A 24,214-nucleotide genomic window follows, 5' to 3' on the forward strand; every position below is an offset into this window, starting at 1 on the left:
TTAGTCTCAAGATGAGTTGTGTTTAAAAGGCACATTTTGGTATAAATTATTAGCTCGTCAGATATTGTTCACTTTAGAATTAAGCTAGATCTCCTTTGAAGTCTTATTGCCTCTGTTGTCCAAGCTCAAACCCAACCAAGTTAAGATCAAGAGCTGAGGAATCTGGCCGGGTGCAGTGACTCACTGCCTGTTATCCCAATACTTTGGGAGGCCGAGGCAGGCAGATCACTTGAGGTCAGGAGTTCGAGACCAGCCTGGCCAACGCAGTGAAGCCGTCTCTACTAAAAATACAGAAATGAACCCGGTGTTGTAGCAGGTGCCTGTAATCCTAGCTACTCAGGAGGCTGAGACAGGAGAATCACTTGAACCTGGGAGGTGGAGGTTGCAGTGAGCCGAGACTGCCACTGCACTCCAGCCTAGGAGACAGAGGGAGACCCTGTCTTAAAAAATAAATAAATAAAAGAGCTGAGGAATCTATCTTGGCAACCTAGATTCTATGAGTTTTCAGTATTTCTCCACATAGAACATTGGAGAAACTAAAGGTCATCCTCAACGTATACAAATTGCTATACCAGAACCTTTTCTTCAAGCCAAACTTTAGAGCAAGTTAGGGGCATCAATAGTTCCCTCATTTCTAAGTTTAGGTCCTAAATTCCAAAATTTGTAAGAGGTTGGAGTAAAATGATGAAAAGTTGAACATCTGGAATGGAATTCATGAAAATGATCAAGTCTTAGGCTTGTACTCCTGCCTTTATTCAAAGCGTCATCAAAGGAAACAGAACAGCAGCAGCACCTAGCTGAATTCTAGATGGGATATAAATAAAATATATACAGAAGAAATCTAAAAACAAGCTAAGTAAAGAATCCTTGCAGTGAGGTGTAATGCAACTTCATCACTTTATTCAAATCTTCAAAATAGTCTTTATTCTACATTTTTAGTATAAAAATTCCACAAGTTAAGTGCACCACAGTGTAGAGAGAGACATACAACGCTGAACTTCCATAACAGTCAATGGCACAGTCAAACATCACATGTACAGAACACACAATTTAGATGAACTGAAATTATAAGATAAAATAAAATCCAATTTCAGAAAACAAAAATCAAAACATTAAGGATCCCTGAAATATTCTTAAACCCTAATGAGATTTCACTGGACTCAAGTTATTTTGTAGTGAGACATTCACAATATGACCCTATTAACCCAGTCTAGGAATTCTGGGGAGCCGAATGAGTGGCTGCATCAGACACTCTGACAAAAAACGGTAACCAATTTTTGATCTGAAAACTCCTCTTAATTTAGCTCTAAACACATCAATCAAGCTTTTGAAATTCATCCTCCTCCTTGCCCCTCATATTTTAAACCAACTGTTGTTCACAGTACAGTTTGCACGATATCTTTGTTCAAACATAGCTCAGTTTTTCTGGCACCAAAGCAAATTTGGGTTAGGTTTGTGTATGCAGAGACAACCTATGAGGAGGGCCCATAAGGCACCCTCCACTTTTGCCTGAGGAGATACGAAAGCAGAAGTAATGGGATCTGTGCTTGGGGCACAGAAGGGGTTTCAGAGGATCCTTGTGAAATACTAGTTAAAAGATGACGAGTGGGGAGAAGTGCGAGGAAAGAAGGAAATTAGTCTGACTGGCTTTCTGTCCTGCACCATTGATTCAATGGAGACTGGCGGGAGAAAATGAAGACTAGGGTTGGAGATGGGATGGGTGGGGCAAGGGATGGAAAGGAAAAGGCAGACAACTAATGCGTTCCATTTATAACAAGTAATATAAATCAAAGACTTAAAGGAGATCAAAGACCAATCAGAATAATTTGGCAACTTTAATTCTTAGGAAGATCAAAGTTCCCTCCAAACCTAATTTGATGTTTTATTACTAAAAGCAAAGACCGGTATGGTACAGTATTACTCCAGAGAAATTAAAGGAAAATCCTTAGGGCGGCTTCACCCACATTCATTTTATGAATGGATACCTCCCCTACCTCAAAATGCTTTAGGGAGGTACTGCTACCATTACATGGTTCCTTATTAAATTTGAAAAGTGCCTGAAAGTTTGGGCACCAGAAAGACACCCCAACAACATGTGTCTAAACTGCAACTTCAGGTTAATATGACTAAAGCAGTTACATTGTGAGAAGTGCTGAAGGTATGTGATGTCTTTCCCGGCACAAAGGTGGCCTTGGTTCCTCACCAGATGGTGTAGCCACCATCTGAACCACCCATGAAGAAGTTCCCCTTCCGCTGAGTTACGAGGACGTTGGCTCCCTGCATGACTGCAAGCTGAGCAGCATTGGGAGGGCATCCAGGAGGTGGAGGCTGAAAGGAAAGGACATGATAGAATGGGCACAGGGCAGCTAATATAAGCGAAGGGGACATAGGGGAAGCAGAGGCCTGTTGGGATGAGGCAATGTGCTAACCAGCTGCATTTTAAGGAGCTAGTTCTGCCATCAATTTGAGTTCTAAAGTAGGTCTATACTTTATCTGAACCCAAAGATACAAACAGGAAAGGGAGCCTACCACTCATTCAAAGGGTTCCAGCTCTAAGATGAAGCCTGTGGCTACCTTCTGAACATGAACAGGCCAGACCAACAGTCATTTTGAGGGTGGGGAACCTCTGTCCTACCTCACATTCCCAAGACAGGGACAGGGTGCCAGTCCATGTATGAATCCTACACGGTCCCTACATGGTTAATTTTTAATTTTTTTTTTTTTTTGAGACAGAGTCTTGCTCTTGTCGCCCAGGCTGGAGTGCAATGGTGGGATCTCGGCTCACTGCAACCTCCACCTCCCAGGTTCAAGTGACTCTCCTGTCTTAGCCTCCCAAGTAGCTGGGATTACAGGTGCCCGCCACCACACCCAGCTACTTTTTTGTCTTTTTTTTTTTTTTTTTTTTTTTTTTTGAGACAGAGTCTGGCTCTGTTACCTAGGCTGGAGTGCAGTGGCGTGATCTCGGCTCACTGCAACCTCCACCTCCTGGGTTCAAGCCATTCTCTTGCCTCATCCTCCCAAGTAGCTGGGATTACAGGTGCCTGCCACCATGCCTGGCTAATTTTTGTATTTATAGTAGAGTCGGGGTTTCACCATGTTGGCCAGCCTGGTCTCGAACTCCTGACCTCAGGTGAGCCACCATGCTTGGCCCTTACATAGTGTTCGAATGAACTACTGGATAACTGAAGGCTCGCTAATGACACATATTCACTTCATCTCTAGCATGTAGTTACTGAGTAGTCATTTGGACTCTAAATCCCATGCACTGGGGAATTAAGTAGGAAAAAATGATAGCTAAAATTGTTAGTATCTTTCTAAAAGCTACTTACTAGGGATTATACATTCTACTTTTTTAATTATCAGGGTTCCTAGTGCAACACCATGCTGATGGCAAATATTGAGTAAATGCTTATGGAATGAATAAGGAGCATTACTAGACCAACCAGTTCAGTGTACCACAACGAACTGGAAAAGCAGCAAGCAGGACTCGATGGGCATGAAAACAAAAGAATCTGGTTAACTCACCCCCCAGTGAGATGCTACTCACTTGCCACAGTTCTGCCCCCTCCAACACTTTCTGCCTGAGTACTGGATGTCAGTAGTTGCACCAACACTGGCAACTATCATCCAGAAATGGTAAGAGAATGAATATGAAGTCATTTCAGAAAGTTAAAATACACAAGGGCTGAGATTTTTCTGATGAGGTCATACTCACAGGAATGTTGCCAGCAGTAGCCCCAGCTCCAAATCTGGCACCTGCATCATACCCTCCTTCCACCAGCACTGTGGAGCCAGGTGGATAGATGGGACCGACTGGATAATAAGCCATGGGGATTGTGGAACCTAAAGGCCCAACAGCTACAGACTGGGGCATGGGAAGATACAGAGAGGCTCCAGGAAATGCGGCTGACATGGTGGGGACTGTGGCAGCCCCTGGGTGCACAAAGCTCGGACGATAGAGCTAGAAGAGGCAGAAGAGAGGGCAAAATGTTACTTTATGACATTCCTATTTGAGATCTCTTTAATGAGCTAATTCTTGATTCTCCTTGTGCCGGATATACTTTTTGTAAGATTATACAAGTTGCCTTTCCACAGGCCTTCAATATTCTCCTGGATCACTTCCTGCTATAGCTAATGTTGGGCTCACAGAACGCAAATTCATCTTCTGCACCTCAGCCTGTGCCAAGTAACACAAAATAATCAAATAATGCACTTTCAACTCCGACAAAAATTGCCAGATTATATAGTGTTTTAGATTATTCATGTGAGCGCTTGTGAAGAGTAAATATGTGAAGTCAGATTTAGCTAAGGACTAAAGGACCACTCTAAGAGTATTCTCGGCTAGTTCAAATCTGGCAAACTGGAAGCACCTCTGAGTAGGCAGGTGGAGCATCAGTATAGGGTGGAGCCTGAGGAAGATGCAAGGTCTGAGGGTATACGGGATTCCCAGGAGGCTGCACAGGGTAGGTTGGCTGTGTTGGATATTGACCTGAAAGACAAGAAAAAAAATGCAGGTTGCCTACTACACAGAGCTACCAAAATGAGGCAGGTCATATCGGGTAGCTAACTTAGTGGGAGCAAGCAGCAGGGGATTTGCAAATAGCCTGTTCCAGAGGGCCTGATTTCTGGAACTAATAAAATATGCATTGTCTTTGCACCCTTAAAATGGAAGGTGCTGGATTCTGACGGGACAGGAAAGGCACTGCTCACTGCTCCTACTAACATACCAAAGTAAGGGGTTAAGTCTAGCTGGGCCCAAGTTCCCTCCGGAACGCAGGACAGGTCTGGGGTTCTGGCCTGCTGCTGTTCTGGCTTACCAACGGTGCCTCTGCTCTAGGTAGTCTCCACAGCCTGTCTACAACCAGCCCAGACTTCGTGGGTAACAGTAGTTCTGATTTTCCTTACAGATTACTATTCAAGGTCGACTTCCAAACAAAGGGTGTGAACGATGGAAGTGAAAAGGCTGCAGGGCTGAGGGTGAGGAGGAATATCCTCACTGGAAAAGCGGGGGATCAGGTTTGGTTTTTTTTTTTGTTCTGAGACGGAGTCTCGCTCTTTTGCCCAGGTTGGAGTGCAGTGGCGCGATCTCGGCTCACTGCAAGCTCCGTCTCCTGGGTTCAAGCAATTCTCCTACCCCAGCCTACCGAGTAGCTGCGATTACAGGCGCCCGCCACCACGCCCAGCTAATTTTTGCATTTTTTAATAGAAACGGGGTTTCACCACGTTGGCCAGGCTGGTCTCGAACTCTTGACCTCAGGTGATCCGCCCGCCTCGGCCTCCCAAAGTGCAGGGATTACAGGCGTGAGGAACCTCGCTCGGCCTTTTTTTTTTTTCTTTCTATTCCTTTTTTACCTCCTCAACCTATTCCTGGGTTATGGGAATCATGTTCCGATAGACACACTGGTACAACCACAGAAAGAGGGAGTTGTTCTGATCCCGTCAGCGAAGGGCGAGGGGGTGCGAAGGGAAGGAGAAGAGACCTCACAAGCCCCGGCCCACGAACCAACTCCAGCAATTCACTAGTTAAGTTCGGCCCTGCCGGGGGTTCCGGAGCGCGGCGCCCCGCCTCCGCCGGCTCTCCATTGGCCTACGCGAATGCCTGCGCTAGCGCTCTATTTGCTCCTGCGGCTGCCCATCATGTCAAGCCCCCCCACCACCCGAGCCCGCAGCTCCAAACTGCGCCACAGAGTTTGCGGAGGAAAGGGCCTGGAGGCAGCAAGCTGCCGTAATTTGAGTATGACGAAGGCGTCAGGCGCAGCGCCCTGGACTGCAGCCGGCCAAGGAGCATGGCGCAGCCCACCCCAAACCTGGCGTTTGGTGACCCTGGGCTCCGGATCCGCTCACTCTGGGACAGCAGTACTCCCCCCGACGGCCTCTGCCACCCTCGGTCCTTGCCTTTGCTGTTCATGGTGGCTGCGGGTCCGGTTCGTCTCGGCGTCGCGGACGGTTATTTTTTTCGTCCTCTTCCTGTTCGGGGCTACTTCCGTGTCACGTGATGGTCCGTCCGCCTAGCGTCACCCGACGCCCGAGTGGCGCTGCCGCCGGAAGCTCCGCCCCTGCTCGGGGCCTCCAGTCGGCCGCGGGAGGGTCCGCGCGGTCCCGCCCACTCGCCTTGGCCCCACCCCCCTGCTCGTTCCTGTCCTCCACCCCCTACCGGTGTCCCTCAGCTGGAGAAAAAACAAACGCAGGTATTGTCTGGAAATAGGATCTTTTCTCTGTGGGACGCTCGGCGGCAGAACGATGCAAGCATTCCCCGGAACCTTTTTCCACCTACAAGCATTCACTCAAGGTCACCTCACCTTGGCAACCTTCCACGAGGGGCTTAGATTTCTGCAAATGTGTCGCACTGCCTGAAATCGGCTCCCCGCACCTTAGTTTATCATGCGTCCCTCCCCATCAAGCCCAACTGAAGCTTCAGCTCTGTTAAAATTTATTTTGCCACCCCAGCTCACATGTATCCTTTCCTGAATGAGACCTGCACTGGAATCTTCGCCGCCCTGTCTGCTCCAGGACAGTCGTTGCCTTTCTCACGTACAGGAAGGAGTTATGTTTTCCGTGCCGTAGGCAACACCTGGCGCTGAAACTGACATACCTGCACTACCCATGGAGTGCTTGTGGCCCTGCCCTTTTTTAGCACCTGTTGCAGGTGACCTGTATGGTACCTCTATTTTTCTCTATGCATGGCTTTTCTTTCTAACTTAATTATCCTTCAGGGCAAAGATGGCATCCTTTAGGGCAGCGATTAAGTGTTTTCCTTTCTTTTCTTTTTTTTTTTGAGACGGAGTCTTCCTCTCTTGCCCAGGCTAGGGTGCAGTGGCATGATCTCGGTTCACTGCAACCTCCACCTCCCGGGTTCAAGCAACTCTCCTGCCTCAGCCTCCTGAATAGCTGGAATTACAGGCGCCCGCCACCACGCCCGGCAAATTTTGTATTTTTTAGTAGAGATGGGGTTTCACCATGTTGGCCAGGCTGGTCTCAAACTCCTGACCTCAGGTGATCCACCTGCCTCGGCCTCCCAAGGTGCTGGGATTACAGGCGTGCGCCACCGCGCCGAGCCTTATTTTTATTTATTTATTGATTGATTGATTGATTGATTTATTGAGAGAGGCTTGCTCTGTCGCCAGGCTGGAGTGCAGTGGCGCGATCTCGGCTCACTGCAACCTCTGCCTCCAGGGTTCTAAGCGATTCTCCTGCCTCAGCCTCCCGACTAGCTGGGATTACAGGCACGTGCTATTCATTTTTTAATACAGAGATGGGGTCTCGCTGTGTTGGCCAGGCTGGTCTTGAATTTACAGCCTCAAGTGATCTTTCCACTTCCATTGTCCAATGATTAAAGGGTTAACTCTTAAGACCCAGGAACTCTCCTGGGCCTACCTCCTGCTCATGTAAGCTGCCCTCAGCTTGGTCAGGCCTACTTTACAGGTTGTTGGGTATTTTGCTTGTCACAGTGGGACCTGGGCATTGGGAAAACCAGGGCAGAGCCAAATGAGATTACTAACAAAAATGAAAGAGTTGCAGGCCAGTGCTTTCTCTGGCAGGTGGAATTAAGAAGTAAATGGTGGCTGGATGCAACAGCTCACACCTGTAATCCCAACACTTTGGGCAGCCTAGGCAGGAGGATCGCTTGAGCCAGGAGTTCAGAACCAGCCTAGGCAACATAGTGAGACTTCATCTCTACAAAAAAAAGTAGTAGCAACTAGCTACTTTCATGGACAGGATTGAACTTTGGCATTGTCTTCATTCTCGTAGATTCCCCAGTGAGATGAAGATGTTTATTTGGTCATTTATCAAACATTCTTTCTTACATTAACAAATATTTTTTGAGCACCTATTGTGTGCCAGGCCCTGTGACAGGCACTAGGGAAATAATAATGAAGAGACAGGCACAGTCCATACTCTCATGGAATTTATGGTCTACCTAATGGGAGGGACAGAAAAGTGAACATATGATTAGTGCTGACATAAAGACAGCATGGAGTGTTAGGAGAACACATAAGTGAGGCACCTACTCTATTCTGATGTAGTCAGGGAAGGTTTCCTGATGCAAGTGATGTTTGAGATGAAATCTGAAGGGTGAGAGCAAGTTAAGCAAGTGAAGTGGGTTCCTGGAACAGGGAACTGCTTATGCAAAGGCCTAGAGGTGAGAAGGGTTATAGAGGGGGAGGGCATGAAACAGTTTGGTGTAGCCAGAGCATACTGGTAAGGGGACTGATAAGAGATGACGCTGAAGATCCGGGCGCGGTGGCTCATGCCTGTAATCCCAGCACTTTGGGAGGCCAAGGCGGGCAGATGACTTGAGGTCAGGAGTTCGAGACCAGCCTGGCCAACATGGGGAAACCTCGTCTCTACTAAAAACACAAAAATTAGCCGGGCATGGTGATGTGTGCCTGTAATCCCAGCTACTAGGGAGGCTGAGGCAGGAGAATCGCATGAACCTGGGAGGCGGAAGTTGCAGTGAGCCGAGATTGTGCCATTGCACTCCAGCCTGGGTGACAGAGCGAGATTCTGTCTCAAAAAAAAAAAAAAAAAAAAAAAAAAAAAAGACGCTGAAGAACTGTGAGCCAGACCTTGCAGGGACGCCTTAGAGGCCATGTAAGATCCCACGTGAAGATACTGGATTCTATGTTAAAGGCACTAGTTAGCCACTGAAGAATGTTAAGCAGGAAAGTGATATGATCTTGTTTTTGTTTGATTGATTGATTGGGACAGGGTCTTGCTCTGTCACCCAAGCTGGAGTGCAGTGGTGCAATCACAGCTCACAGCAACATTGAACTCCTGGTCTCAGTTCATCCTCTCACCTCAGCCTCCCGAGTAGCTGGGACAGGGGGTGCTTGCCACCATGCCTGGCTAATTTTAAATTTTTTATAGAGACAGAGTCTCACTTTGTTGCCTAGAGTAGTCTAGAACTCCTGGCCTCAAGCAGTCCTCCTGCCTCGGCCTCCCAAATTATTGGGATTACAGGCATGAGCCACTGCTCCTGGCTTGTGTTTTTATTTTAGAAAAATGCTTCTGGGCCAGGCACAGTGGCTCATGCCTGTAATCCCAACAATTTGGGAATCCAAGGCGGGAGGAATGTTTGAGCCCAAGAGTTCAAGACCAGCCTATGCAACATGATGAAACCCCATCTCAGCAAGAAATTTCTAAAAAATTATCCAGGCATAGAGGCACGCACCTGTGATCCCAGCTACTCGAGCGGTTGAGATGGGAGGACTGCTTGAGCCTGGGAGGTCAAGGCTGCAGTGAGTCATGATCACACCACTGTACTCTGCCAGCCTCGGCGATAGAGGCTATCTCAAAAAAATAAAAGAAAAGGAAAAATCCCTCTGGTGGCTAAAGAATATAGAATAGGTTAGAGAAAGGGCAAGAGTGGAGGTATGTCTGAGATACCACTAGAATCAAATTTAGTCATTTAGGTGTGATGATGGCAGACTGGCCTAGGGAAGAGGGAGTACGGTAGAGAGAAATGGGATTCCAGAAATATTCAGGAAGCAGAAACAACTGGACTAGTTCCAGGACTAATGTCAGGGACAAAAACTCTACAAAGTCAAAACTCCATGTAGTAAAATGACAAATTGGAAAAATATATTTGTAATTTACATCACAAAGGGCTAATCTTCCTGCATGTGAAGAACTCTTAGACTTCAGTAAGAATATGATCAACCATTAGAAAAAAATGGCAAATGACATTTACAGACAGTTCACAGAAGAGGAAAAACAAATGACTCCCTAACACATGAAATGATGTTCAGCCTGGGTCATAATCAGAAGGCAGATTAAACCCCACAGATATCATTATCAGATTGGCGAAAATCCAAACATTTGCTAACATTACTCTATTTGCAGGGCTGTGGATAAGCAGGCATTCTAATTTATTGTTGATGGGGGTGAAAATTGGTACAAATCCTATAAGGTTAATTTGGCAATATCCATCAAACTTGGAAACATACCATTCCCACTAATGGGAGTGATTCTACAGATATATTTGCACTCACAAGAAATGTATGTATAAGGCTATTCATTGCAGCTTTTCTGTAACAGCAAAAGATTAGAAATAACCCATATTTCTATCAATAGGAAACAGAAAAAATAAATCTTGATACATCCATACAATAAAATACTATGTGGCTGCAACAGAGAATGAGAAAGTACTCCAAGGTGTTCTTTAAATAAAAAAGGGAAAGATTCAAAACCATATACTTAGTGTGATACATTTTATTTATTTTATTTTATTTTTTATTTTATTTTGAGACAGAGTCACACTCTTGTCACCCAGGCTGGAATGCAGTGGTGTGATCTCAGCTCACTGCAACCTCAGCCTCCCAGGTTCAAGTGATTCTTGTGCCTGAACCTCCCAAGTAGCTGGGATTACAGGTGTGCACCACCATGCCTGGCTAGTTTTTGTATTTCCAGTACAGGCGGGGTTTTGCCATGTTGGCCAGGTTGGTCTTGAACTCCTGGCCTCAAGAGATCCACCCGCCTCGGCCTCCCAAAGTGCTGGGATTACAGGCGTGAGCCACCGCACCTGGCCAATATGATACTTTTTATGTCAAAGAGCAGGGAAACCAAGAATATTCATTAGAATTTGAGTAAAGAATTCTGGAAGGATACACAAAATACCTATAAAAGTGGTTACATAAGGGGGAGAGGGAGTGGAGGATGTGAGACAAAGGTGGAAGTGACTTTCTACTATATACTTTTTATATGTTTAAAAATATTTGAACCTATAATCCAAGCACTTTGGGAGGCCAAGGCAGGAGGATCACTTGAGGCCAGGAGTTCGAGACCAGCCTGGCAACATAATGATACCCCATCTCCACACACACAAAAATACATCAATTAGCCGGGTGTAGTGGCACATACCTATAGTCCCAACTACTTGGAAGGCTGAGGTGGGAGGATCACTTGAGTCCAAGAGTTCGAGGCTGCAGTGAAGATAATGGCACCACTGGGTTCCCGCCTGAATGACAAAGCAAGATCCTGTCTCAAAAACAAAAAAAAATTGAGGCTGGGCACAGTGGCTCATGCCTGTAATCCCAGCACTTTGGGAGGCCAAGGCAGGCAGATCACCTGAGGTCAGGAGTTTGAGACCAGCCTAGCCAAAATGGCGAAACCTCGTCTCTACTAGTAATACAAAAATTAGCCAGGTGTGGTGGTACGTGCCTGTAATCCCAGCTACTTGGGAGCCTGAGGCAGGAGAATCGCTTGAATCTGCAACGGAGGTTGCAAAGAGCCGAGATCAAGCCACTGCACTACAGCTTGGACGACGCTCCAGAAAAAAAAAAAAAAAAGAAATTGAACCATGTGAATGCTTACCTAGTCAAAAAATTAAAACGATGTTGGCTTCGCTATTACAATGGCTAATATTAAGACTGGACAGGGTGCAGTGGCTCACACCTGTAATCCCAGCACTTTGGGAGGATCACTTGAGCTCAGGAGGTCAAGACTAGCCTGGGCAACATGGTGAGACCCCATCTCTGTTTAAATTTTAAAAAATAAAAATAAATAAAAGAAGACTGACCACATCAAGTGTTGGAGAGGATGTGGAGGAACTGGAATTCTCACGCACTTCTGGTTAAAATCTTAAATGGTGCAGCCTCTGTCAGGGCAAACTGCTGGTCACAATAAGAAAGAAAATGGTGCAGGCCGGGCGCGGTGGCTCACGCTTGTAATCCCAGCACTTTGGGAGGCCGAGGCGGGTGGATCACGAGGTCAGGAGGTCGAGACTATGGTGAAACCCCGTCTCTACTAAAAAATACAAAAAATTAGCCAGGCGTGGTGGCGGGCGCCTGTAGTCCCAGCTACTGGGAGAGGCTGAGGCAGGAGAATGGCGTGAACTCGGGAGGCGGAGCTTGCAGTGAGCCGAGATTGCGCCACTGCACTCCAGCCTGGGCGACAGAGCGAGACTCTGTCTCAAAAAAAAAAAAAAAAAAAGAAAGAAAGAAAATGGTGCAACCACTTTGCAAAACAGTTTGGCAGGATCTTTAGAAGTTAAACATCCATATACCATATGATCTAGCCATTCCACTCCTAGGTATTTACCCAAGAGAAAAGAAAGCACATGGGTACACAAGGACTTACACATGGATATTTATAACAGCTTTATTTGTCATATCTAAAAATCAGAAGCAATGAAAGTGTCTACCAACAGGTAAATGGATAAACAAATTTAATGCCATACAGTAGAAGGGAATAAAGTATGGATCCACGAAACAACATGGATAATCTATGCTCAGTAAAGGACGCAGATTTTTAAAATAAGAATACATACTATAGAATTTTTTTTTTTTTAGATACAGGGTCTTGTTATATTGCCCAGGCTGGAGTGCATAGGCATGGGCATAGTTCGTTGCAGCCTTGAACTGGGCTGAAGGAATCCTCCCACCTCAGCCTCTCAAGTAGCTGGAACTACAGGCATGTGTCACTGTGCCTGTTGGATTCCATTTATATACAATTCTAGGAATACAAACTATAGTGATAAAAAGCAGATCAATGGTTGCTGTGAAGGGAAGCAGAAGGGGAAGGAAGGAGATGGTAAATGGAATGTAGGAAAGTTCTGGGACTGATGAATATAGACTCATTGCCTTGATTGTGATGATGGTTTCATGGGTGTGCCTTTTTTTTTTTTTTTTTTTTGAGATAGAGTCTCGCTTCGTTGCCAGGCTGGAGTACAGTGGCACAATCTCGGCTCAATGCAACCTCCACCTCCCGGATTCAAGCGATTCTTCTGCCTGCCTCAGCCTCCTGGTAGCTGGGATTACAGGCGCCCGACACCATGCCTGGCTAATTTTTGTATTTTTAGTAGAGGTGGGCTTTCACCATGTTGACCAGGCTGCTCTCGAACTCCTGATCTCAGGTGATCTGCCTGCCTCGGCCTCCCAAAGTGCTGGGATTACAGATGTGAGCCACCGCGCCCAGCTGGGTGTATAGTTTATTTTGTTCATTTATTTATTTGAGACGGAGTCTCACTCTGTTGCCCAGGCTAGAGTGCAGTGGTGCGATCTTGGCTCACTGCAACTTCCACCTCATGGGTTCACGCCATTCTCCCGCCTCTGCCTCCTGAGTAGCTGGGACTACAGGTGCCCGCCACCACGCCCAGCTAATTTTTTGTATTTTTTATTAGAGATGGGGTTTCACCGTATTAGCCAGGATGGTCTCGATCTCCTGACCTCGGTGATCCGCCCACCTTGCTCTCCCAAAGTGCTGGGATTACTGGCATGAGCCACTGCACCCGGCCGGCTGGGTGTATATTTTAAACATGAGCAATTTATGTCAACTAACAATACCTCAATAAGGCTGTTTTTTTTTTTAAATAATAATAACAATGTTGGGGTGAGGAAAAGGGAAAACCCAAGGATGATGGGTAATGAATTTGTTTGTTTGTTTGTTTTTTGAGAGGGAGTCTTGCTCTGTCGCCCAGGCTGGAGTGCAGTGACATGATCTCTACCCACTGCAACCTCCACCTCCTAGGTTCAAGTGATTCTCCTGCCTCAGCCTCCCAAGTAGCTGGGACTACAGGTCTCACCACAACACTGGTTAATTTTTGTATTTTTAGTAGAGACAGGGTTTCACCATGTTGGTCAGTCTGGTCTCAACTCCTGACCTCAAATGATCAGCCCACCTTAGTCTCTCACATTTTTGGGATTACAGGCTGAGCCACTGTGCCTAGGCTTTTATTTTTTTATTTTCATTTTTTTTGAGACAGGGTCTCACTCTGTCACCCAAGCTAGAATGCAGTGACACGATCATGGTTCGTTGCAGCCTTGCTCTCAGAAGCTCAGGCCATCCTCCTGCCTCAGCCTCCTGAGTAGCTGGGATTACAGGCGCGTGCCACCATGACCAGCTAATTTTTGTATTTTTTGTAGAGATGGGGTGTCGCCATGTTGCTCAGGCTGGCCTCAAACTCCTGGGCTAAGGGATTAGCCTGCCTCAGCCTCCCAAAGTGCTGCGATTACAGGTGTGAGCCACTGTGCCCAGTCAACAGCTAATGAATCTTAATGTGCCTTGGGCAAGACAGATGCTAAAAGGAAAATTACAGCAGCACTTGGTAAGTGCCACACTGGAGATGGGTAAGCTGTGATGTGAGGACTCACAGAATGATAGTGACTCTTCCTGCTGGGCCCCCTAGTCCAGGGGTGTCCAGTCTTTTGGCTTCCCTGAGCCAAGTTGTAAGAATTGTCTTGGGCCACACATAAAATACACTAACACTAACGATAGTTGGTGAGCTAAAAACAAAACAAAAAAAATCACCAAAAAATCTCATAATGTTTTAAGAAAGTTTACGAATTTGTGTTGGGCTGCATTCAAAGCCATCCTGGGCCACATGTGGTCTGCAAGCCGAGGGTTGGACAAGCTTACCCTAGTCCCAGTTAATTAGGTTGAGTATAGTTGTTTATGTACCTTTATTCAACACCTACTATGTGTTGTGCTCTTCACTCATGTAACCAGAAGAACAAAACAACCTATTTCCCAGCCCAAAGAAGGAGTTGGAGCTTTGTGAAAGAATCCAGTCTCTCTCTGAAGCAACTTTTTTTTTTTTTTTTGAGACGGAGTCTCACTCTGTCACCCAGGCTGGAGTGCAGTGGTGCGATCTTGGCTCACTGCAACCTCCACCCTGGGTTCAAGCGATTCTCCCGCCTCAGCCTCCCGAGTAGCTGGGATTACAGGTGCGTCCCACCATGCCCGGCTAATTTTTGTATTTTTAGCAGAGATGGGGTTCACCATGTTGGCCAGGCTGGTTTTGAACTCCTGGCCTCAAGTGATCCGCCCACCTTGGCCTCCCAAAGTGCAGGGATTACAGATGTGAGCCACTGTACCCAGCCTCTTTGAAGCAACTTTTTCAAAGCTTTATCTAGTCTTTGTGTAACTAAGGGAACAGCTATTATAAGATATATGGCTTAGGCCCGGGCACAGTGGCTCACACCTGTAATCCCAGCACTTTGGGAGGCTGAGGCGGGCAGATCACTTGAGGTCAGGAGTTTGAGACCAGCCTGGCCAACATGGTGAAAACCCGCCTCTACCAAAAATACAAAAAGTAGCCGGGTGTGGTGCCATGCACCTGTAATCCCAGCTATTTGGGAGGCTGAGGCATGAGAATCACTTGAACCTGGGAGGCGGAGGTTGCAGTGAGCCGAGATCATGCCATGCCAGTGCACTCCAGACTGTGCAACAGAGTGAGAATACATCTCAAAAAAAAAGAAAAAAAGCACCCTCATTTCTTATTCCTGGCAAGCCTTGTAGGAGAGTCACTAACACTGCTCTGCATAATAAATGTAAAACAGTTAGCCAAGCATGGTGGCACAGGCCTGTAGTCCCAGCTACTAGGGTGGCTGAGGTAAGGATTGCATGAACTCAGGAGTGCAAGGCTGCAGTGAGCTATAATCGCATGACTGCACTCCAGCCTGGGTGACAAGTGAAACCCTGACTCTAAAAAAATTAAACATTAAAAAAAGTAAAAAAAAAAAAAAAAAAAAAGGCCAAGCACACTGGCTCATATCTGTAATGTCAACATTTTAGGAGGCTAGGGCAGGAGGATTGCTTGAGGCCAGTAGTTTGAGACCAAAGGTTACCCAGGGCACTCAGAAGAGCAGAGCTTCATCTGTGTCTTAGTCGGACTGGAGGGGATACCAGCCTCCCCAAGACAGTCCTACTTGGAGGGACTATATGCCAAAGCTCATTCACACAAGGCTGCTGTGCCACCTTCTCCCTGTTGGAGCGGGCCCCACGCACATACACACATACACAGTCACTGACTCACTGTCACCCCTCTAGCCTTAAATCCAGAATCTAGACTGAATGGGTCAGATTTGGGGAAATGTGTTTCTGGGGACAGCTGAGGGACCAGAGAGAGGCAGCGCCTGGGGCTTCCCAGGAAGGAATGGAGGGTTGAAGATGTTCCTAGTGAGGGAAGCAGACCTGAGGACAGGGAGCCAGAGTAGACCAGACACTCCCTAATAAAGGTTAAACTTCTTGGCAACTTTTCACTTAGATGATAGGGAAAGTTAAAACCAAAGTTTAGCTGGGCATGGTGGTGGGCACCTGTGGTCCCAGCTACTCGAGAGGCTGAGGCAAGAGGGTCGCTTGAGCCTAAGAGGTCAAGGCTGCAGTGAGCCGCAGTCATGCCACTGCACTCCAGCCCAGGTGACAGAGCAAGACCCTGTCTCAAAACAAACATGGCGAAACCCCGTCTCTACTAAAAACAGAAAAAATTAGCCGGGTGTGGTGGTGCATTCCCATAATCCCAGCTACTCGGGAGCCTGAGGCACGAGAACTGCTTGAACCTGGGAGTTGGAGGTTGTAGTGAGCAGAGATCGTGCCACTGCACTCCAGCCTGGGCGACAGAGTGAGACTGTCTCAAAAAACAAAAACCCACAAAGTTTTAATACTTTCCACTATTGTAATTCTCTGTAGTTGTCCCCCCCCCACACTTTAGTAAAGAACAACCTTGTGCAGTCATGATGCAAAGAATTCACACCTGTGTCCTGTGAATATAGGGGCCTTTCATGTAGAGGAACCACACCAGGAGTTCTAAGCTGTGACCAACAGGCAAGTGAGTGGCCCAAGGCAGAATGGAAGAGTGTGTCAAGCAGAAGACTCGAGGGAAAGGCATGAGACAAACCTTGCCTCCCATCCCGCTTCTTCAAATATACTCAAGAAAAATAACCCTTAAAATGGAGGAAAATGCTGACACCTGGATTTTATATACATTATCTCACTTAACACAAAAACCTCAAGAGTAGGCATTAGCCCCATTTTACAAATAAGGAAATGATGGCTTAAAGAGGCTAATTTGCCCGACATTATATACCAGTAAGTGACCATGCCCAGATCTCAACCTGTATCTGTGGGTCTGACCTTATCACATCTCCCACTTTTTCCTACGGAAGTGGAGGTGCCTGTAGACATTGGCAGTCACGGCAGTCCATATGCTGCCTGTCAATAGCTGGGACGTTTGTTATTCTCTTTTTTTTTTTTTTTTTTGAGACGGAGTCTCGCTCTGTCACCCAGGTTGGAGTGCAGTGGCGCGATCTCGGCTCACTGCAAGCTCTGCCTCCCGGGTTCACGCCATTCTCCTGCCTCAGCCTCTCCAAGTAGCTGGGACTACAGGCGCCCGCCACCACGCCCGGCTAATTTTTTGTGTTTTTAGTAGAGACGGGGTTTCACTGTGGTCTCGATCTCCTGACCTCGTGATCCGCCCACCTCGGCCTCCCAAAGTGCTGGGATTACAAGTGTGAGCCACCGCGCCCGGCCTTGTTATTCTCTATTCTACAGAACTTTGTATTGTTTAGTGCTTTCAAGCGTATATTGCTTTTGTATTCTGCAGAAATAATAAAGATATTAAAAAAGGAAAATAAATCAGTGGTTCAGAGAACAGAATGAAATACCTGTTATCTTGGAAATGGTGGGTTTTACCATCCAGAGGACTTAGTAAGACAGAATATTAAGAATACGGGATGTGGGCCAGGCACGGTGGCTCACGCCTGTAATTCTAGCACTTTGGGAGGCTGAGGTGGGCAGATCACCCACCTGAGGTCAGGAGTTCGAGACCAGCCTGAGCAACATGGTGAAATCCCATCTCTACTAAAAATACAAAATTAGCCGAGTATGGTGGCTCATGCCTATAATCTCAGCTACTCGGGAGGCTGAGGCAGGAGAATCCCAGCTACTCAAGAGGCTGAAGCAGGAGAATCACTTGAGCCCAGGAGGTGGAGGTTGCAGTGAGCCGAAATTTTACCATTGCATTCCAGCCTGGGTGACAAGAGCGAAAGTCTGTCTCAAAAAAGAAAAAAAAAAAAAAAACGGGATGTGGACCAGGCATGGTGACTCACACCTGTAATCCCAACACTTTGGGAGGCTGAGGCAGGGAGGATTGCTTGAGGCCAGGAGTTTGAGACGAGCCTACATTGTGACCAGACAATATAGCAAGACTCTGTCTCTACAAAAATAAATAAACAAAACATGGGATGTGGAAGGAAGTTTAGGTTCCAGTCCTAGTTCTGTTTCTCATAAGCTTATCGGCATTGGACAAGTCACTTAACTTGTGAGTTTCAGTTTGCTCATCTTTCTCAGTTTTCTGAGGCTATTTTCTCATCTTGAAAATTATTCCACAGGCGCGGTGGAATCCCAACACTTTGGGAGGCCAAGGCAGGCGGATAGCTTGAGCCCAGGAGTTTGAGACCAGCCTGGCAACTTAGGGAGACCATGTCTCTACAAAAAAATAAAAAGTAGCCAGGCGTGGTGGTGTGTGCCTGAAGTTCCAGCTACTCAGGAGGCTGAGGCAGGGGGATCGCTCGAACTTGGGAGGCAGAGGATGCAGTGAGCCATGATTGTGCCACTGCATTCCAGCCTGGGTGACAGAGTAAGAAGACCCTGTCAAAAAAAAAAAAAAAAGAAAGAAAAAGGAAAATTATTCCTCACAGACTTGGTGTGAGGGTCAAATAAGAAGGTAAGAATAAATACTTCTTGGCCGGGCGCGGTGGCTCACACCTGTAATCCCAGCACTTTGGGAGGCCGAGACGGGCGGATCACGAGGTCAGGAGATCGAGACCATGTTGGCTAACTTGGTGAAACCCTGTTTCTACTAAAAAATACAAAAAATTAGCCGGGCATGTTGGCGGGCGCCTGTAGTCCCAGCTACTCAGGAGGCTGAGGCGGGAGAATGGTGTGAACCCGGGAGGCGGAGCTTGCAGTGAGCTAAGATCGCGCCACTGCACTCCAAAACCTGGGGGACACAGCGAGACTCCGTATCAAAAAAAAAAAAAAAAAAAAAATTAAATACTTCTTAAGCCATAGAATGCAACCTGTATCTTAGTTAATATAAGCAATAACTGACTGGGTGCGGTGGCTCACGCCTATAATCCCAGCACTTGGGGAGGCCAAAGTGGGCGGATCACCTGAGGTCAGCAATTTGAGACCAGCCTGGCCAACATGGCAAAACCCCATCTCAACTAAAAATACAAAGTTAACCGGGCGTGGTGGCAGACGCCTGACGCCTATAATTCCAGCTGCTTGGGAGGCTGAGGCAGGAGAATCGCTTAAACCTGGGAGGTGGAGTTTGCAGTGACCCGAGGTTGTGCCACTGCACTCCAGCCTGGATGACAAGAGCGAAACTATGTCTCAAAAAAAAAATTTTATATATATATATATATATGCAATAACTCTACCAGATTTGCAGAAGCTCATCTTTTATTGCAAGAAAGGGGTCCCCTTGGGCACAGACTCTGTGGAAGCTGGGGTCAGGGGACATTATTTGAATTAAATGAATAGTGGTTGATTCTGCCCATTTATTTCCTACTTCATGCTTGCTTTCCCTCTATCTACATATTCACTTGTCAGGAATAACATTTTTTTCCCGTAATATCATTTTTTGATGGAAACTTCCAGACTTGCTCAGATGAGAGAGAGAAGGGGGGGAGTACAAAAGCCCACATTTCTTCAGCATTTCAATCAACAACCTCATTTTCTTCTAACAGTTGAAGTGAACTTCTTATGAATAATGGATGATAGCCTGATGAATATGCACACGGCCTATTATGCCTGTGAGGTTTAGTAAATAATTTATGAGCTAAAATGTTCCTCACGTTGTTACTGTACAAAAATTATGAAAAAAAAACCCCATATTTACCCTTTGAGGTGGTAGGGTGATCTGTCAGAGACAGTGACAGCAGCCCAGCAATACAGTTTCACATCATTGCTAAAATTAAAGTAAACAGAATAAAATATACGCACTTCAGGGCAAGAGGTGGAGGTCTATAAAAAATGGAGCAGCATAAGCATACTCCTTGTCACATATAAGTTGTCAAAAACTCTGGCTTCTCACCTTAAGATATCCTTGCATTGTTAACAGCGTCAGGGATCTTCTCCTCCATGGCCCGATCTCTTCACATGCCTTCAACATGACCAGCCAAGACTGACATCTGCTTTGTTGTTTTATGAAAACTCGCCCCTAGAAATGCATTGCTCCCTTTCCTCTCTTACAGCTGAGAGATTTTTTTTCTGCTGACCAACCTGAGTCCCTTGCTGAATGCCCTAGCTTTATTGCCTTAGCAACAGGAGTGGGTGCCTTTTATCTGTTGGTTAGAGAGAGGAAGGCACAAGATTGACTATGGAAGTAAGGAAGGTGTTTGGGACAATGTGCATGGATTCTGGTAACACCTGGTTGCCCTATGACAAGTTTCTGAAGACCTGGAACTGGCTCAGTTATTATGCCAGGGAAGAGGGGACCCCAGGGATTATCTGTTAAGATTTCAGAACCTTTCTAGGTACAGTGCCCAGGAAGACTCTTACTGTGAACAGAGCATCCCTTATATGCTGGGTGCTTGGAGATCAGGTGAAAGAGAAAATATATGGCCCTGTCATTCGTCCGGTGGGTAAATAATACATATTCTCAAGAAATAGAGTGAGGACTAGGTGTGGTAGCTCACAACTGTAACCCCAGAACTTTGGGAGGCTGAAGCGGGAGGATCACTTGAGTTCTGGCATTCAAGTCCAGCCTGGGCAACATAGGGAGACCCTATCTCTACCGAAAAATTAAAAAATTAACAGGGCATGGTGGCATGTGTCTGTGGTCTCACCTACTCGAGGTTGAGGTGGGAGGATCACTTGAGCCCAGGAGGTTGAGGCTGCAGTAAGCCATGATCACACCCCTGCACTCCAGCCTGGGCAACAATGCAAGACCCTGTCTGGAAAAGAAAGAGAGAAAGGAAGGAAAGAAAAGGCAAGGGAAAGAAAGGGATTGGGGAATGGCCTATAAATTACCAAGTGAAGTTACTGGAACAGTAATGTAATTTAAAAAGTAATATTGCACAGTGAAACCCCGTCTCTACTAAAAATACAAAAAAATTAGCCGGGCGTGGTGGCGGGCGCCTGTAGTCCCAGCTACTCGGAGAGGCTGAGGCAGGAGAATGGCGTGAACCCGGGAGGCGGAGCTTGCAGTGAGCCGAGATCGCGCCACTGCACTCCAGCCTGGGTGACAGAGTGAGACTCCGTCTCAACAAACAAAGAAAAAAGTAAAGACGGGGTTTCACTATGTTGGCCATGCTGGTCTCGAACTCCTGACCTCGTGATCCGCCTGACTCGGCCTCCCAAAGTGCTGGGATTACACCCGTGAGCCACCGTGTCTTGCCAAATGAAACTGTTCAACAGGATTCTCAGCCCAGCACGTTTTCTTTTTCTCCTTCACTCACATTTCCCCAACCTTCCGAGCCTTCATTTATTCAATAAATAATTATTATCTACTGTGTGCCAGATACTGGGCTTGGTGCTAAATGTCCAGTCAAAAACAAAACGGACTGTTGCCTTGGAATTTATAGTCTACTTGGTAAACATATTAAATAGAAAATAAACATATATCAGCACGTATGGTGATTAAGAAAACAGGAAGGTGAATAACACTGAAGTGCAGGGAAAATGTCTCTGAGGAAGGAAGCCGTATATAAGGCAAGGCCTGAAAGATGGGCCAAGGAGGAGGCAGAAGGAACAGCATAGGCAGACGCGATGAAGGCAGGAAAGAGCTTGAAGTTTAAGAAACCGAAAGTGGATCAGTATGGCTGGGTCTTAGTCTGTTTGGGCTGTTATAACAGAATACTACAGGCCAGGCGCAGTGGCTCACGCCTGTAATCCCAGCACTTTGGGAGGCCGAAGCAGGTGGATCACCTGAGGTCAGGAGTTCAAAACCAGCCTGGCCAACATGGTGAAACCTCATCTCTACTAAAAATACAAAAATTAGCCGGGCGTCGTGGTGCATGTCTGTAATCCCAGCTACTCGAGAGGCTGAGACAGGAGAATCGCTTGAACCCAGGAAGTGGAGGTTGCAGTGAGCCAAGGTCTCACCACTGCACTCCAGCCTGGCTGACAGAGCAAGACTCTGTCTCAAAAAAAAAAAAAAAAAAAGTAAAATTTTAAAATAAAAACAATAAAATATTAGGCCAGGCGTGGCGGCTCACACCTGTAATCCTAGCACTTTGGGAGGTGGAGGCAGGTGGATCACCTGATGTCAGAAGTCTGACATCAGCCTGGCCAACATCGAGAAACCCTGTCTCTACTAAAAATACAAAAATTAGCTGGGCACGTGGCACATGCCTGTAATCCCAGCTACTTGGGAGGCTGAGGCAGGAGAATCGCTTGAACCCAGGAGGCAGAGGTTGCAGTGAGTGGAGATCGCGCCACTGCACTCCATCCTGGGCTAAAGAGTGAGACTCTGTCTCAACAACAACAACAAAAAAAGCCAGGTGTGGTCTTTGGCATGCCCAGCCAAAAAAAGAAAAAAATTTTTTTTTAAGTAATATACTTTGTTTTGTTTTTTGCTTTTTGTTTTTGAGATGGAGTCTCACTCTGTCACTGAGGCTGGAGTGCAGTGGCACCGTGTCGGCTCACTGTAACCTCCGTCTCCTGGGTTCAAGCAATTCTCCTGCCTCAGCCTCCCGAGTAGCTGGGATTACAGGCGCCCACCACCACGCCCAGCTAGTTTTTATATTTTTGGTAGAGACGGGGTTTCACCATGTTGGCCAGGCTGGTCTCGAATTCCTGACCTCAGGCGATCCACCCACCTCAGCCTCCCAAAGTGCTGGGATTATAGGCGTGAGCCACAGCGCCCAGCCAAAAAGTAATAAACTTTCATTGCAAGAAGACTACCAATACCACATACTGGTGAGGATGTAGAACAATTAGAACTCTCTCATACATTGCTGATAAAGATATAAATTGGTTCAAACACTATAGAAAACTATTTAGCAGTATGGACAAAAGCTAAAGATATACCCCAAACCTAGCTATTCTACTCCTCAGTATTTACCCAGAAGAAATAAGTGCATATGTTCATCAAAATACTTGTACAAGAATGCTCATAGCAGTTTTATTCCTAAGAGGCCCAAACAACAAGCAAATGCCCATCAATAATGGAATGGATAAATTGTGGTATTACTATGCAATGGAATACTACACAGCAATAAAAAAATGATTCTACATTCAACAACATGGATGAATCTCAAAAACATATATTGAGGCCAGGTGTGGTGGCCGACGCCTGTAATCCCTGCACTTTGGGAGGCCGGGGAGGCCGAGGAAGGTGGATGACTTGAGGTCAGGAGTTCGAGACCAGCCTGGCCAACATGGTGAAACCCTGTGTCTACCAAAAGTATAAAAAATTAGCTGGGAGCGTGGTGGCTCAGGCCTGTAATCCCAGCACTTTAGGAGGCCGAGATGGGCAGATCACGAGGTCAGGGGTTCAAGACCAGCCTGACCAACATGGTGAAACCCCATCTCTACTAAAAATACAAAAATTAGCCGGGCATGGTGGCGTGCGCTTGTAATCCCAGCTACGCAGGAGGCTGAGGCAGGAGAATCACTCGAACCCGGGAGGTGGAGGTTGCAGTGAGCTGAGATCACACCACTGCACTCCAGCCTGGGCGACAGAGCAAGACTCCATCTCAAAAAAAAAAAAATTTGTTGAGTGACAGAAGCCAAACACAAAAGACTGCATACTGTCTGATTCCATTTGTGAGAAGTTCAAGAATCAGCTCAAGTAATCAATCTATGGTGACAGAAATCAGAATAATGGTTACTTTGGGAATTTATGGACTGTGAAGGAACATAAGGGAATCCTCAGGTCTTGGAAAGGCTCTATATCTTGTTTTGGGTGGGGATTACATGGATATCTATACGTGTGTGTGTATAGACATGTATATATAGACATGTATATATGTATACACATATCTATACGTGTATATATGTATATACACACATATATACACGTATATGTATATACATGTAAAAATTTATCCAGGTATACACATACTGTGTACATGTTATGCCCCAATAAACAAAGAAACAAAAAGTAATATATGCTCATCAAATATTTAAGCAATGCAGAAGTGTAGACAACATAAAGAAAACCATGATTAACATTTTTATGTATGTCGTCCTGAACTCCTCTGATCACATCCATATTTCTTTCTTCAAACTGTCGCTGATATCCATGCTATCCAAAGCCTTTGATCTATGTGTAGCACCAAACCAAGTGACATAAATGAAAAGTTTCAACCTTCATGTGACAAATTTCAGCAGCAATACTGAGCCCCTTCTTCACATAAAGAGTAGTGGGAAATACAAACATGAGTAAGTCACAACCAGTGCTCTCAAAGAATTCACAGTCCAGGGAGAGAAACTACAGGGACTACCGGCCAAACAAAAACCCCAAGAACTGTAATACCAAGCCACG

General features: G+C 46.3%; 1 protein-coding gene across 6 annotated transcripts; it reads right to left on the reverse strand.

Moving 5' to 3' along the window:
* Window positions 1-878: 878 nt before the first annotated feature.
* DAZAP2 (DAZ associated protein 2) lies at window positions 879-6,081 on the reverse strand. 6 transcript variants are annotated; one of them, XM_055294822.2, is made up of 5 exons: window positions 5,896-6,059; window positions 4,371-4,489; window positions 3,903-3,961; window positions 3,716-3,836; window positions 879-2,328 (listed from the first exon to the last, which is right to left on the reverse strand). In XM_055294822.2, exons 1-5 carry the CDS (start codon window positions 5,906-5,908, stop codon window positions 2,200-2,202), a joined length of 441 nt encoding a protein of 146 aa, XP_055150797.1. In that variant the 5' UTR covers window positions 5,909-6,059; the 3' UTR covers window positions 879-2,199. The 6 variants fall into 6 exon arrangements, with proteins under 6 accessions (XP_055150797.1, XP_055150795.1, XP_055150798.1 ...); XM_055294820.2 differs by having other exon boundaries at window positions 3,716-3,961; window positions 5,896-6,081; XM_055294823.2 differs by lacking the exon at window positions 3,903-3,961 and having other exon boundaries at window positions 3,716-3,865.
* Window positions 6,082-24,214: the final 18,133 nt, after the last annotated feature.

This window comes from Symphalangus syndactylus, chromosome 10 (genome assembly GCF_028878055.3).
Source record: "Symphalangus syndactylus isolate Jambi chromosome 10, NHGRI_mSymSyn1-v2.1_pri, whole genome shotgun sequence".
Classification (NCBI taxonomy): Eukaryota; Metazoa; Chordata; class Mammalia; order Primates; family Hylobatidae; genus Symphalangus; species Symphalangus syndactylus.

Bases quoted from the DNA above. Each gene is read 5' to 3' on its own strand.
- DAZAP2 (XM_055294819.2), bottom strand. The intron at 3,962-4,370 runs GTGCTTCCAGTT...TGCCTCTTCTAG, and splicing joins CTCCACCTGCCTACTCAGAG to CTCTATCGTCCGAGCTTTGT. The intron at 2,329-3,792 runs GCTCCACAGTGC...CTTTCCTTTCAG, and splicing joins CGGTCCCATCTATCCACCTG to CCTCCACCTCCTGGATGCCC.